Raw genomic sequence first — 14,681 nt, forward strand, 5'->3', positions numbered from 1 at the left:
GCTGTCCATTGACAGGAAGCAACATCAACTCCTTGTCACATCAGTTTATCCGCAGGATACATGGCAGTCTTCTTTATCAGACTGAGAAAATGAGAAGGTCTATACAGAGTATGGACCAGCAATGTGGAAATTGTAGGTTTTTTAGAACCTAATCTTGGATGTAATGTCCCATCACTTTGCTGTACTCTGTTTTTTCAAAGCAGGTCACTGACATAAGGTTTATCCCACACTGTAGAGGAAGAGATTGTATAAGAATACAGGAGGCAGGGGCTATTGCTGGCCATTTTAGAGGACGCCTATTACAGAAAATAAAATTAAGTTACTTGCTAAGATTGAAATTGGAATAAAGAGTATTATAGAGTTCAAACATTTAGGGAACTCATAAACTTATATAAATGTGGACCCAATGTTCACATCAGTCTTTAAAGTTATCCTCATACCTGGCTGGTAAAACTTGCCTGATTAATTCTGCTTCCTCTTAGGCTGGATTTCTGGGCAAACACACCACTGTTTTTCATATTCTTCCTTTAGATATTTCTTGTCTGTTTTCTGATGTGTTCTTTAATATAACTTTCATATTTCTGAACTGATTCCTGATGTGTTTTCTTTAAAACTGAGTGCGTAGAGGACTACCTTATTTAATAGTTCCTGTACAACATGTAATTGTTCTCACCCACATACTGTCTAAACAATAGTTGATGATTCCATTAGATAAGGTATTAAGAAAAGCTATTCTCCACAAAAGTGTCATTTCTTTCATTAAAATTCCTATTTATTGAAAAAATTAGAATGATCTCTCATTGAAATATGCTTGTCATTTGTCACGTTTAGGCCTAGACCTGAATTTCACTTCAGCATTGTGTAAATATGTTAAATAAGACTCTAGAGATTTAGAAATTCATTCATTCACAATTATCTCCCTAAACAAATATAACCTTTATTAAAATTACCAAATTAAATATGCTATAGAAAATTTAGAAAGTAGAAAGAGCTAGACTTATTTTTTTTTTTTGATTGATACTTATTTGCTACAAACTCAAAAGAAAATAACGAGGCTCTGACAAGAGTTGTCTTTCTGACTGCCTCTTTTTTTTTTTGGTCAGGAATAAAAAATGCATTTATTCCAAAAATTCAGCTTATTCACTGGATTTTGCCTATCTTTTACAGTTGTGTGAGAGGATACAAAGACTTGATTTTAAAAAAAATCCCTATTTTCCTTTGTAGAATCTTATTTGCTCAAAGAAGCACTTTTATTCTATATGCTGTTTTAATTAAGCATAATGAATTATACATTCATCACCCAGGTTCAGATATGCCCCAAAATGATTATTTCCTTCCATCTCTTTATCCTAGTCTTCTCTTCCCCTAAAATAAATAGAGAACTGAGAAATTAATGAGAGATTTCATTGTGTTTCACTTTGCTGAAGTTGTTGGGAGGTCTCACCTTCCAATCAGGACAAGGTAACCTAAGTGCAAAGTACTCCATTCTCACTTGCTGGTACATTAAGCACTCTGATGGTCTCTAACTTCTTACTAATGAATGTTTAATTAGAACACGCACACACGTGCACAAATACTTTAACAATGCAGATCCACCAGTAACACATTTTTTTTCCTTTATTTATAGAAACAAAACAAAATTTGAAAGAAATCTGTGCCCTGCCTTTTGCTTTAGTTTAAGATAACTTTTAAAAGATAATCTGATATTTCTTTCAAATGCAACTTAAGAGAGGGGGTAATTTACCTATAGTAATGAATATGCATTAGCATATACAGTCCTGTTAACAGGTAATAGACTTAAATAGACTTCATAAACTTTACAATTATAAATTTACCATTAAAACATGATGGACCAATAGACCAGAATCTAACTTATGTCCACACCTTCAGATCAGTAAGTTCCATGAATCTGAATGTGCTTTCTCTGGAGAACTCTATTAAGAGAATCACTAACCATTTATTTACTATCTAATACTTGAACAAAACTTCTCAAAGCCTTATTGCTAAGCAGAAAGCATATTTATCATGTCCATATAGATAGTGAAACATAATATGTGGATAGCAGAGAATGTGAAATTTGCTTAGAAAATATCTGATGTTACTGACACTGAAATTTTATTTACCTGTGGCAAACTATTTTATTTTTTAAAATTTTTTCTTAACTGTTAAGACATGACAAATATTTTGGGAGATAAATATGTTTAACCTGATTTAAACATTATGCATTATTATAGATATTTTGAAACACTGCATGGTACACCACTATCTTGTATAATTCTTGTTTCTATGTACCAGCTTAAAAAAAGTAAAATTGGTACTGAAAAAATTCCAAACAATAGAAGCATTCAAGAGTGGTATAAATACTATTTTGTGTTTTTTACTAAGTTCATTTATTACCAATATTTAGCCCCAATATGCTTTATCATTTCCTCTAATAATTTCTGAAGCTTTAAGAGTCAGAAACATAGGCCCTTTACCTGTAATAATTAACCATACTTCTTTCAGGGAATATTTACAATGGGATGTTCTCATACAAAACACAATCTATTTATCAGCTCAGTAAATATTTCATTGACACAATGCTTTAATCTGACATCCAAATTCCAGTTTTGTCATTTGACCCAAAAATGTCCTTTATTTTCCTTCATTACTGAATCCAAATTAGGATCACATATTATATTTAGTTGCCACTTCTTTTTAGTTTTAATGTTCTCTTGAGTATTTCCTTAAACTTATAATTTATGAAACAGATATTTTTGAAGACTATCATCCTTTTCTACATAGAGTGTTTCTCATTTTGTATCCAGTATTTCCTCATGATCAGGCTCAGCTCATGTATTCTAAGCCAGTATACTACCCAACTGAGGTAGTATTCTTCTCAGGGTATTAACATCCAGAGGCACAATAATGTCCACTACCTTTCCCTTGTTTTGTGATACCAATTTTGATAATTCCTTTCATACATATTTACTGAGCACGTCCAAGAAGCCAAGCTATGTTCCAGGTGATAGAAATATACAAAGTCATATGGTTTATTATCTCCTCTAAAGGAAATTATAGCTGGACTCTAAGCAATTTCTAGTGAAGCAATTTGTTAGTATAGTGAAGACTATTTGGAAGAAATAACTGTTTGGATACTATAAGAAGAAGTTGTAATAATACTTAGGACCTAGCAATATAATATATGTTTATATTACTATAATATATGGCTGTTTCCTGGCTACATGAATTTAGACTAATACTTCAACTAAAACATTTTTTCAGAAGGTCTTTCTCAACTTTAAACATAGAGTTCCCTGTTCCATGTTGCATAGACTAATAGATGGATGGTGATCCTTATTTTTTACCAATTGTGCTTGGTTGTAGTCATGGTGATGTGATTTTAAGAACATTTAGTTATTGAATACATATGAGTACACAGAAGTACAAGGTCCAGATTTTTACCCCAAATGGGAAGATTCTTCCATACTGAGTAAAATATCTTTAATATCTAGTAAAGTAGGATTAACTTTCCTTTAGAAGTAAATTCTTCTTTGCCCACAGAAAGCACCAAGATACTTGAGCTTAAAATCTAGGCAAAGGGTAACTTTTTTAAGAATCTCATAAGAATATACTTCTAAGAGGTACCATGATATTGTAAGGTAAACTGACCATTTGAGAAAAGTATTTTTAGGGCTTAAGTTGACTAAATAACTCCAAACTGGTGAGATTAACTATCTCCAACTGTAGATCTTGAAATATCTTCCTTGAACATTTCTCTGTTCAGTTTTCATTGCTGATTTGGCTCTTTAAGTTTCCCAAGTTGAAAGAATGTTGTGATTGGATCAGCTTTCCCAGTGAGGATGCTGTGTAGGTCCATGATTCCCACAGTTCCACCTGCTTCAAATTTTCAAATCATCCAAGTTAGAAATTTTCCTTGCAACCTGTGCTTTTCTGGAGTCCCATGCAAAGTTCCTTTAGGGAAATGAGGGTTTTACATTCATCATTATTGTCTAAAAAGGTTTTTTTCCTGGGCTCAATCTGTGTATCATAGCTTTAGATGATCTTCTGTTCTTAGAATGTTTTAACCTAGAAGGTGTCCTCTCATGTACTTCCTTCTTGGAAGAGAACTAAAAAAAATATCTAAAAATTGTTTCCAATGGTAACTTACTTGTCTTCATTGTAGCCACAGTCAAGATCTTTACTTCATGGAGTGAGGCTGTACCTCAGTGTTAGAGTGTGCCAGAAGGGATTTCTTAACATTAAATAGAGATTTGTCTGTTCTCTATTGGACAGAGAAACAATAAACAAACATTGCAGGGCCCTGGATTCAATCCTCAGCATACAAAAAGAAAAAAAGTACTTTGCTTCATACTACATGATATTATCTTTTCTTATTTCAAATGAAGTATGCCGTATTGACCTGTTAGGTAATCCATTATCTACTTCTCATACCATTATATTGGGATGATACAGACATGAAGTCCTTTATTACACAGAGTTGTTTGATTACTACACACAGTCTATGCCCATTCTCTAGAACAGCACCAGCTGCTTGTGAAGAAAGTGTACAAAAAGGATTTAGGGTCTACTCCTTTCTCACTTTAAGACAAATCTGTGGACTTCAAGTTTCCCAGCTGTAACCGTGAATTTAAAAAAAAGAAAAAGCAAAACATGTCGTAACTTTTTCAGTTTTTACTTTTTAATTATATTTTAACACAACCTTGAACATATTAGTACTCTGGCATTTGGCAGTGACTTGAACTTTATTATCTGCATTTCATGAGAAGAAATGATGTTTACTCAATATCCTTTTATAAATGGGTTTGTGTTCAACATCAATCTCTCTTAAAATATTTCTCATGTTCAATGTAGACTTTGTGTCTCTGCTTCTTTACTTTAGCAGTAGCAGAATGTTCTTACTCTAAATATAAAATTTAAAAAAGCAAGAAACAATATTTTCTTTAATTAGCTTCTTCCTTTGGGGGTTTTAGAAGAGGGGTTATGACTTGACAAAGATCCTTCCCATCTGTTCCTGTTTGTTTGCTTTTATTTTGACTTCCTTTCGTTGTCTTATCAAATACCACATGAATCATTAACATTTGTTTTCATCACTTGTTTTGATTTCCTTTACTTCACATGATTAAGACATTATGTTGAAAGAGGTGCAGGGCTACCATATTTTATATTAACCTCATATTCTTTAAGTAAATATTAAACTTTCAAGATAACTGATCTTATATGTTTGCCTCCTGCTGTGTTAATATTTTCCTCAGCTCTAGAGTAGTGAGGCATGTACCTGTACTACTGTTTTGTGAAAGCAGCAATTTTCATTAAATTTTAGGTGTTCTGGATATAATTTTTGAACAAATGTATTCCATTTTTAATAAGGCTACTTTACAGAAGGAAATGCAATTTATTGAGGCTTTTGTGCAAAAGACATGTAAGAGATCTTTATAGATGTTCATGAGAATGTTCTAATGAAAATTTAAAAATACAGCCATCTGTATTTTGTGATACTTTTCATTGGAACAATCTTTTCTTAATGACATGATTTTTACACAGTGATTAATTGGATTCTGTTGTCACCCAACAAAGCAATTTAAAACTGTTCCAACTTTTAGGTTATCTTCAAATATAGAATCTTATTATATAATGTGATTGGTTATCCAAAAAACTTCATTAGTTTTTAAAATACAAGATTTATTCAGTATTCTAATTTTTATATACAGAAAGTGATAAATTATTTGTCTCTCTCTCTATATATATGACACTACCAATAACTACATATAATACCTGCTAAAACATTAAACCGTAACATGAAATTTATTAAGTGAACAAAAATTCTAGCTCTCATTTCTCCCTCCTCAGCCACAGCAAATAAATAACAGAGATTCTATATGCTTACTGGGTCTGATTCAATGGTTTCAATTTTAATATTAGAACCTGAGATCCAGTTTTACAAAGGATTTAAGATTTTTTCCTTCACTTCCTTATCTGTGCTTACCTCTCTGCATAGTAAGAAAAAAATTCATACCTATGATAAACTATCAGTGATTTAGATACTTTCTTATATGCTAAATTATAGCTGTAAGCATTAAATCACAATGAACTTTGAGACTATTAGGAATTTGTAATTTAAATAGTTTCACTCAACCCCTACTCCCAAATGTTTTTAATTAGAACAGACTTTTTAATTAAGTACTCCCATGCACTAAGTTTAGCTTGATGATTTTCCTGTCATATCAACATCCCATACAAAAGAAAATAATCTTCATGTCAAAGGAAGGTACTTTTTCTGAAACCAGACTATAAGAATTCTGGTTCTTATTTCCATCTGTCAGTTGAGGCAGGGGAGACTAAAAGGAAGTCCCTGGCCCTGGAAGCACAGCAGATATGCAAGGTAGTGACTACATGTCAGAGGTACTTTTATTTCCTCCAGTTACTTAGTGGAGGAAAAATGATGTAATGGAACACATACAAAAATTGTATTCATATAAATAGTAAATCACTGCAGTTCCATTTTGTTGCTCTCTGAAAATGTGCCCTATTCAGTTGTTTCTGTAAAAAATCACTAAGAATACCTACTTTGTTCATTTGCTGGATATTTTAGAGTTGAAATATAAAATACTTTGAGCTCAATAGTACTCAGAAAATATTATCTATGCTGGTATTAATCATTATTACCATTATCACCAAATTGCTGGATATTAAAGTAAAGCTGTTATTTGGATATCAAGCAGCAATTATTTGGAAAGTCCAACTCAGCATCAAGAAGAAACAGGAAAAATATTTTTCTGTGGCCAACACATGCAAAAATACATCAAGACTCTGTAGGAAATGGGAGGAGAGTGGGGAGGTATGAGACTGTCTAGTTAGGAGTTAAGCATGATTCACAATGGGCAGCTCTTAAAACAAAACTTAGGAATAAGCCCTCTGAGTCTCCAAAATCAAATAGAACACCTCTGAAATATGAGACCTCAGCTATGGAAACACTAGGGATTCCAATAATCTCTGTTCTGCAGATTGTTTTCACTGGGTCCTCTATGGTCCCATGGCTTTTTTTTTCTGTTGAAAGAGGAGAGAAGAGAATATTGGGACCATTATTATATAGCATACAAAACATGGCATAGTTTGATTTACAAGCCCATATATTATAGCCTTCCTATCACTCTTGTCATTTCACTTTTATTTAGGTGGTTTGTTATCAGAGAATGAATTAGAATAGCCCCATAGCTCAGAGACCTATTGTAAGCTCTCTGGGTATGTCCATATGGGGATATTTACTGTGACCTATAGGGCCAACAACTTCTCTGAAATAATATAAAACTAGTTAAAAATTTTTATTCCAACAGACTTTTAATTATCCAGAAGGAAATTTCAATAAATAACAAAATTGTAAAGTAGGATGGTTTTTAAAGGTAAGTTCTATAAATGGAGGTAGAGAGACTCTCTGTCTTCCGGAGTCTATCTATGCCTGATCTCTTTCTGGTTTTAGTTGACTATAAATATCAGAGGATCTCTGATATTTAATATTTAGCACAGAAAGGCCCTAATTGTTGCAGGTGGGAATCCATTTCACAGCTGACATCTTTAATGCTTGATGCATGTGTCCATTTGTTAGAAATATATCAATCAAAAATTTCAAAGAAGATATTTTAAAAGTGGAATTATAGTAGGTTAGATACTAAGCACACAACTATAATGTATATAATTTTTATTTCATATATGACCCATGGTAAAGAAGCTTACAAAATTGTTGTTTTTATTTATTTTTCTTTGTTCTTTTTTTATTATTGTTAGATATGCCTGAAAGTGAGTGTATTTTGCCATTTCATACATGCATGGAGTATAACTTATCCTAATTAGGTTCTCACTCTTGTGGTTGTATATAATGAAGTTTCATTGGCTGTGTATTCATATATGAACATCGGAAATTTACATCAGATTCATTCTGCTGTCTTTTCTAATCCCAATCCTGTCCCTCTTCCCTTCTGTTCATTCTCCTTTGTCTAATCCAATGAACTGCTATTCCCACTCCCCACCACCTTATTCTGTGTTAGCGTCCTCATATCAGAGAGAACATTTGGCCTTTGTTTTGGGGGGATTGGCTAATTTCACTTAGCATGATTGTCTCCAGTTCTGTACATTTACTAGCAAAATGCCATAACAAAATAATTATCTTGTTTTTAAAATCAACAGAGTTTTATTTCAGATAAACTTTAAAATATATAACTTGCTAATTATTTTTATCCGATAGGCATATTAATTTTTCTCTTCAAAAGTTTAATGGTTTAAAGCCACATGAAAACTTTTAAGGCAAACATCATTCTAACAGCTCATTATAATATTGACAAAAAAAGAGATAGCTGCTGCTTTCATGGATCTGACTATGTAGCAGGCTCAAGTTATTAGAGTACATTGTACTGGAAAATAAATAGCAAAGCTCTAGAGAAGGTTAGTAGGTAGGAGCAGAAGCATAAGTCCAGAGCTAGGAGTACCTATCTTCCAGACTTCCAGAAGAAAAAAAGAGGCTTAATATTTCAACATAGTATGGAGCTTGGTGGGCTATAGAATGGAGAGAAGGGCCAGGGTCACTGAAAAAAAAGAAATGGTAGAAGATGAAGATTGGGGAGAAAACCCCTATCAATTTATGTGCCATCTTATAAGCCATAGTGTAGAATTTGGCTGGTAATGTGAATGTGGACATTTTAGATAATTATTCATATTGATTGAATTATTTTTCAGTATATACTCTTTGCTCATGAATTCTTTCCCCTTCTATGCTATAGATGGAACAAAGTATTAGAAAACTATTTTCCAGTACTTTATTTTTTCTTCAGTAGGCAGATGTTTGAGAGATTCATAATGAGCACCAAAACGTTAATTTTGAGCAAATGATTATTACTTTTTTGAGCAAATTGGTAAAAGACCTCAATTAATGGAATTTGAATTTGAGAGAAGTTTTACTTTCTATCTAGTCATTAGAAAATTGTGTATTTTTAAAAAATGAGAATGGGAATGATTTCTCAATATAACTGAATCCATGGGAAAATAAGACAATTGAAAGGAGAACTGAGCAGAAATAAATTATGAAACTCAATATTAGAAAGTTCTGGTAAAATTATCAACACTTCACTGTTTTAGTTACTTCTAAAATATCTATTACTACATTGTTTTAAAAACACATTGCTGTATTTAGCAGATATCATTAGAATCAAAATTATCTTTAAAAAGTTCAATTTCAAGCAGGTGCTATTAAGTCTATGAAAGACTAAAATTTTTAGTTTATTTATATAATGTAAATTTTATTGGGTTTATTTATAGAGTCAGAAGTTAAAACTCCACTAAGCTGAAACTACAAATAATTATATGTTAAAACACTTACATAAGTGACAAAATCATAGTTTTGTACCACAGGTGGGTGCAATCAAACAGAATAAGCAAACAGAATAAATGAGTTCACATTCCATGCAAAAATCCTGAATACTTCCCAGCATTTAAATGTAGTACTGTCGTCTCCACACTCAGAAATTTTCATCAAAATTATGTAAACTACAGTATTGATATTTGATTGATGCTTGATTTTATAAAATTGCTATCTTTAATATCACAATGGCTACTGCTAAACTATAGTAATATTTAGCATCAATGAGAGACTATAGTTGAGGGCCAGAGGAAATAAATATTTTTAGGCCACATATCTAGGCAGGTTATTCAGCACAATTTGTATATCTCCTAAGTCACTCTTCAAAATTAGGAATGCAGTTGCATGAATAATACATTTTTATTTGTGAATATTAGATTATATCTTACATCCAAAATTGTATGCTATTTTGAGTGAATATATTTTCATTGTGATTATATGTTTGAATTATTAAGAACCCTGACATAAGATTGCTGAACTGGGAAGCTGAGATATTTAATTGTTACCATTATTCTTAAATTTGAACTAGATTAATTTTAGAGAGGCAACTAATATTTAACACAACGTATTAAAAAGTAGTTAATTGAAGACTAATCTCATAGACATTCCTGCCCCTGTCAAAGGAAAACAGTAAAGTTTGGATGTTAACAATATAATAAATTATATAATACATACATATTTGGGTGGATATATTAATGTGTTTTATGTGAACTACTTGAGAACTCTAATTTATTCATTTAACATATAGTTACTGAATGTGTCTGGGATATATCAATGACCAAAACAGAGTTCCATTTAAATCTGGAGGTAACATTTCAACATTGCAAATTAGGCTAAGATAAAATATGAGAGAGGAATACAGAATTTGGGCACATCAGTATTTCCATGAAGTAGAAAATAACTTACCATTAATGGTTATAATCTCATTATTACTTACTATATCTACTGTAGGTAAGATAAAAGCACTTGATCAGTTTTATGTGAAAGGTGAGATCTGTAAATATTTAGATTATCTTTTCTATTTCTTGAAACTACTGTTCAGTTATTTCCATTTCCTTATACTTCAGTTGTTGAAACAGACATTTTGCAAACATGCATACGGTAGTATACATTTTTTTAGTTTGGAAAACTTTGCTTTTCTGATCCTTTTACCCTCTACTTCAGGTTTTAAAATCGAAATTCAGACATATCTTAAACAAATAGATTTAAACTTTAGGCCAACTACAAAGTGGACAGTTTCAAGGGTGTTATGTTTGAGGAATAGCCTTATGTTTTGTTTTGTTCCTCCATTGGATTTCATTTTCCCGTTTCTTACTCCTGCTTCATTCAAATACATTATTCAGTGTGTTGAAAATTTGATTTCTTCTTATTTTCACCCAAATGTGTTTTGTCATTGGCAAAAGTTAAATAATATATTTACACTTTAAGGTTTAATTGTTGTGTTAATCTCCCTTCAGGGGGGAAAGGTTATAGTCCATTGATAGTAATGAAATAACCTTGGTGGCTCTCATATAAATAGCAACAAATGTGCACAATAGTTACATTACATGGCATATTTAACAACACTGCTAAAGAGTAAGAGGGGACTCAGTCTTTCGTGATGCAGATACACCTGAGTGCATTCAGAGAAAATTTGGTTCTGCAAGCTTGAAGGCAGTAATTATCATTCAGGAGAAATAAACTAACTTTGCATATCAGTAAAATACACACACATTCTCTTATCTATTTTCTGAGTGTTCTGGAATTGATATCAAAAAAGCAAATATATATTTATGAGAAGTAAAAATGCTGTATTCTTCTTGATCATATAAACTTAATGTAATTATGAAATTAACTTTGAGAATATATGAAAACTCTTACTTCCTAAGGTAAGTGAAGGTAAAAGAAAAATCACAAATTTTATATCAGGCTACGTAGTTTTCATATCCACATTTGTTCCCTAAATGCTATGTCATTAATTGTTTTTTATTATTTATTTTTAGATGGAAGACTGTATTTGAAAACTACTGTCATGTACTGAATCTTCACTGTTGAAGAATTCCTTGTTATAGTAAAGAACTTTGCAGTCAGACATTCGTCATTGGAAAGTTCAGAAAAAATAAAGTCCTTTTAAGGGAACTTCCTCAATTTTGTGTATTAATGTTCTTTAACATTTAAGTATTCTACAAAACCCAGTTTTCTCCATTGATTTTCACCTGTGGTTCATACCAGAGACTTGAGAATGTTTGTAAATGTACAAGTATCAATCTTCTTACAGTGAATAACTGCAACTTTGCTGCTGGACACTTGTATACAAGAATTAAAGGCAGGTCTGAATAAGACCTAGCTTTCTTTTTTCTTTTTTTTTTTTTTAATAGAATGAACCATTTTCCTCTTCTGAAAATTCTGTATCTGAGCACATCAAAAGACTCTTGTAGCAATGGTCACCCAGACTCACAGAATTATGTCCCCCAAAACCAGCAAGAACACATGGAAATGAACTTGTAAGGGGCCTAGAGGATTCTGGAAAAAAAAAAACTAATATTCTGTTACATCTCTAATTGTGGGTTTTCTCCTGAAGATTTTTTTCCATATACTTTCCAAAAGACCAACAAATGGATGTTGACAACAACCCAATAAATGACATTTTGCATATCTGAAAAGAAGCATTAAATATAAGCCAAAAGGTTTCACTGAAGGTCTCTTTTTCTTAAAAATAAAAAACAAAAAATATATATAAATATATATATATAAATGTAACATGTTTTCATTCCAAACTGGTAGTGGTATATAGAATCAGAAATAATAATGTTGCTTCTTATTCAAACTGTTGGTCACATGTACAGTATATAAACATAAAACACACAGGAAGGTATTATGTATGCAGTAGTATACTAGAATTTAGGAAAATGAAAATTTTAGAAAATATGTTTTGTCACCCTGTTGGTCAGAAAGATGTCTTTCTGGTTTTAACGCATGCAGGCATGTAAATATTTGTCTGGAGTCACAGTATTAACGAATGAGATCTTAAGCATCTGGTGACATCAGAACTCTGTGTCAGCCACTTTTATTTGTATATTGATTCCCTTGTTAGTGCCCCAAACTGCACTATTGAGAATGGATTTGTGGCTGAACAGTAAAATCAAAACACCAGAAATATTTTTATATGTTAATGCCATATTATGTTAATGTTGCTGAAAAACAAAACCTAACAAACCCTTGATGTACCAGTCCAATACCATGTAGCCCTGAGTGATAAAGTTAAAATGTGTTGTGCTTCCCACCCTGGACAGAGGGAAGGGTGGCTACTTGTTAATTTCACTGTCTTTTTGAAAGTTACAGTATGTGTTTTCACTTTTGTGCAGATAACTGGAAGTAAAGCTGCAAACAGTGCTTATTACATGCTAAAGTTACCTTTTCTTTGTTTTTATATATCTGGAGTTACACCTTTAAAGACTGATAAATTAGTACTCTCACTGTACATTTTATGATTTTTCTGTCATCTTAAAATTTTATGATTATAACATTATTTATTACCATAAAACAGCAAAATCTTAAGTGACTAAGAAAACTAGCATAAAATGTTTAAAGGTAGTTCTGATTGGGTAATAATTATTTGGTTAAGAAAAAAATTAACATTATAGATACTCTGGCACTAAGCTTCTATACTTTTTAGGTCTTCCTTGCAATGCTGGAACATAATTCTTTTATGTAACTCGCTATTTACCAGCTAAGTCCATTTTTTAATACAATAAAAAGGTTATATGTACAGTTCCTATTTTAGCTTGCTTAAAAAGGGAGCAATATTTTTATTTAAAATATTGTTAGTAAATGCTTTATAGAAACTTGGTTTTCTAAGCATAGTTCTTCCATAACCATCTTTCGTTGTTTGAGCACAAGAGATTCTATTTCTAGTCATATGGAATTTTGTTTGTTTTTCCCTATATGCAGTTTTTAAAGGATTACAGCATTTGAAATTGGAGACACTTGTGGCAAGCTTTTGAATCATACATTTTTTGAAAGATTTTTTAAAAAAGCTACAACTTACCTATGTAGTAGATTCAGTCATTGCTCTGCTCCTGGCATAGAGTCATTTGTTAAGTGTGCTTGAAAGTTTTAAAATACATGCTTTCAAGACCCTCTGAGAATGCTTTAGTGTTTGGTTCAAAATAAAAGGAAATTATAGTAAGGATTAAAGAAGAAAAATCTATCAGCTGTATGTTAAGAGAGACTCTTACTAACATGTTGTAAATATTACAATTCATGAAATGTTATTGTAAGTCTGTAACTTAATTTCCCCCCTTTTTTAGTTAAACAGGTTGGTTTAGAAATTTGTGTTTTGGCATAAACAAGTAAAATGTGCCCATTTTATCGTTTCCCTGCTTTTGTAATCTTACAAATATTAATGTCTAGTTGTTCTATATTATAACCACATTTGCGCTCTATGCAAGCCCTTGGAACAGAACATACTCATCTTCATGTAGGACCTATGAAAATTGTCTATTTTTATCTATATATTTAAAGTTTTCTAAAAATGATAAAAGGTTATTACGAATTTTGTTGTACAAAACCTGTACAAAAATCTGTTTTTACATCATGATGCAAGAATTGGAAATTTTTCTATGGTAGCCTAGTTATTTGAGCCTGGTTTCAATGTGAGAACCACGTTTACTGTTATTGTATTTAATTTTCTTTTTCTTTTCAACAATCTCCTAATAAAAATGTCTGAAATCTCCTTGTGACTTTATTTACAGTTCGTCTTTATTACATTTTGTGAAATGCATAGCATTGAAGGAATATTTACTTTCTAATGGGAGGCATCTAAAAACAACATAAGTCAGCTCTTTGCAATTCAAAGGGAACAATGCTCAATGATTTTATTTAACATGCAACTGCTTCTATCTCTAATATGAATTACTGTGGTGAAAAACATCATGAAAGCACACTCTGTAGTTATTGTTTAACAAGCAGATTTTCCATATTTTGTTTCTTGCCAGCTAAGCAAACTGCCCACATATACATGATTTATTTATGTACATTTCTCAGTTTATGAAGCTGTTATTTGTACCTTTTTCCTTTATATTCTTATATTCCCATGATTCTTATTTCACAAAGCTTTGTGCTGAATACTGTAAAGTAGACATGTTGATGGAACAAAATATATTATTCCCATATCTATAGGAGTGTGGATTTGTAACTCTTAACTCAGTGTTTCTCTTTCAGTTCTATCAATGCGAAAAAGCCTTTAGTAACTTTGAAATTACAATATCCTTTAATAATATACAAACATTTTAAT

At 31.6% G+C, this 14,681-nt stretch overlaps 1 protein-coding gene across 2 annotated transcripts in view; it reads left to right on the forward strand.

Annotated features, from left to right (window-relative positions):
- Dach1 (dachshund family transcription factor 1) overlaps positions 1–14,120 on the forward strand; it is a 224,981-nt gene extending 210,861 nt beyond the window's left edge. For both annotated transcript variants that reach the window (XM_015498812.2, XM_048801324.1), the window contains one exon: positions 11,389–14,120. In XM_015498812.2, the coding sequence (XP_015354298.2) occupies positions 11,389–11,426 (38 nt within the window). In that variant the 3' untranslated portion in view covers positions 11,427–14,120. The remainder of the gene's footprint in view (positions 1–11,388) is intronic.
- The last annotated feature ends 561 nt before the right edge of the window (positions 14,121–14,681 follow it).

Source organism: Marmota marmota, unplaced genomic scaffold, assembly GCF_001458135.2.
Source record: "Marmota marmota marmota unplaced genomic scaffold, marMar, whole genome shotgun sequence".
NCBI lineage: Eukaryota > Metazoa > Chordata > Mammalia > Rodentia > Sciuridae > Marmota > Marmota marmota.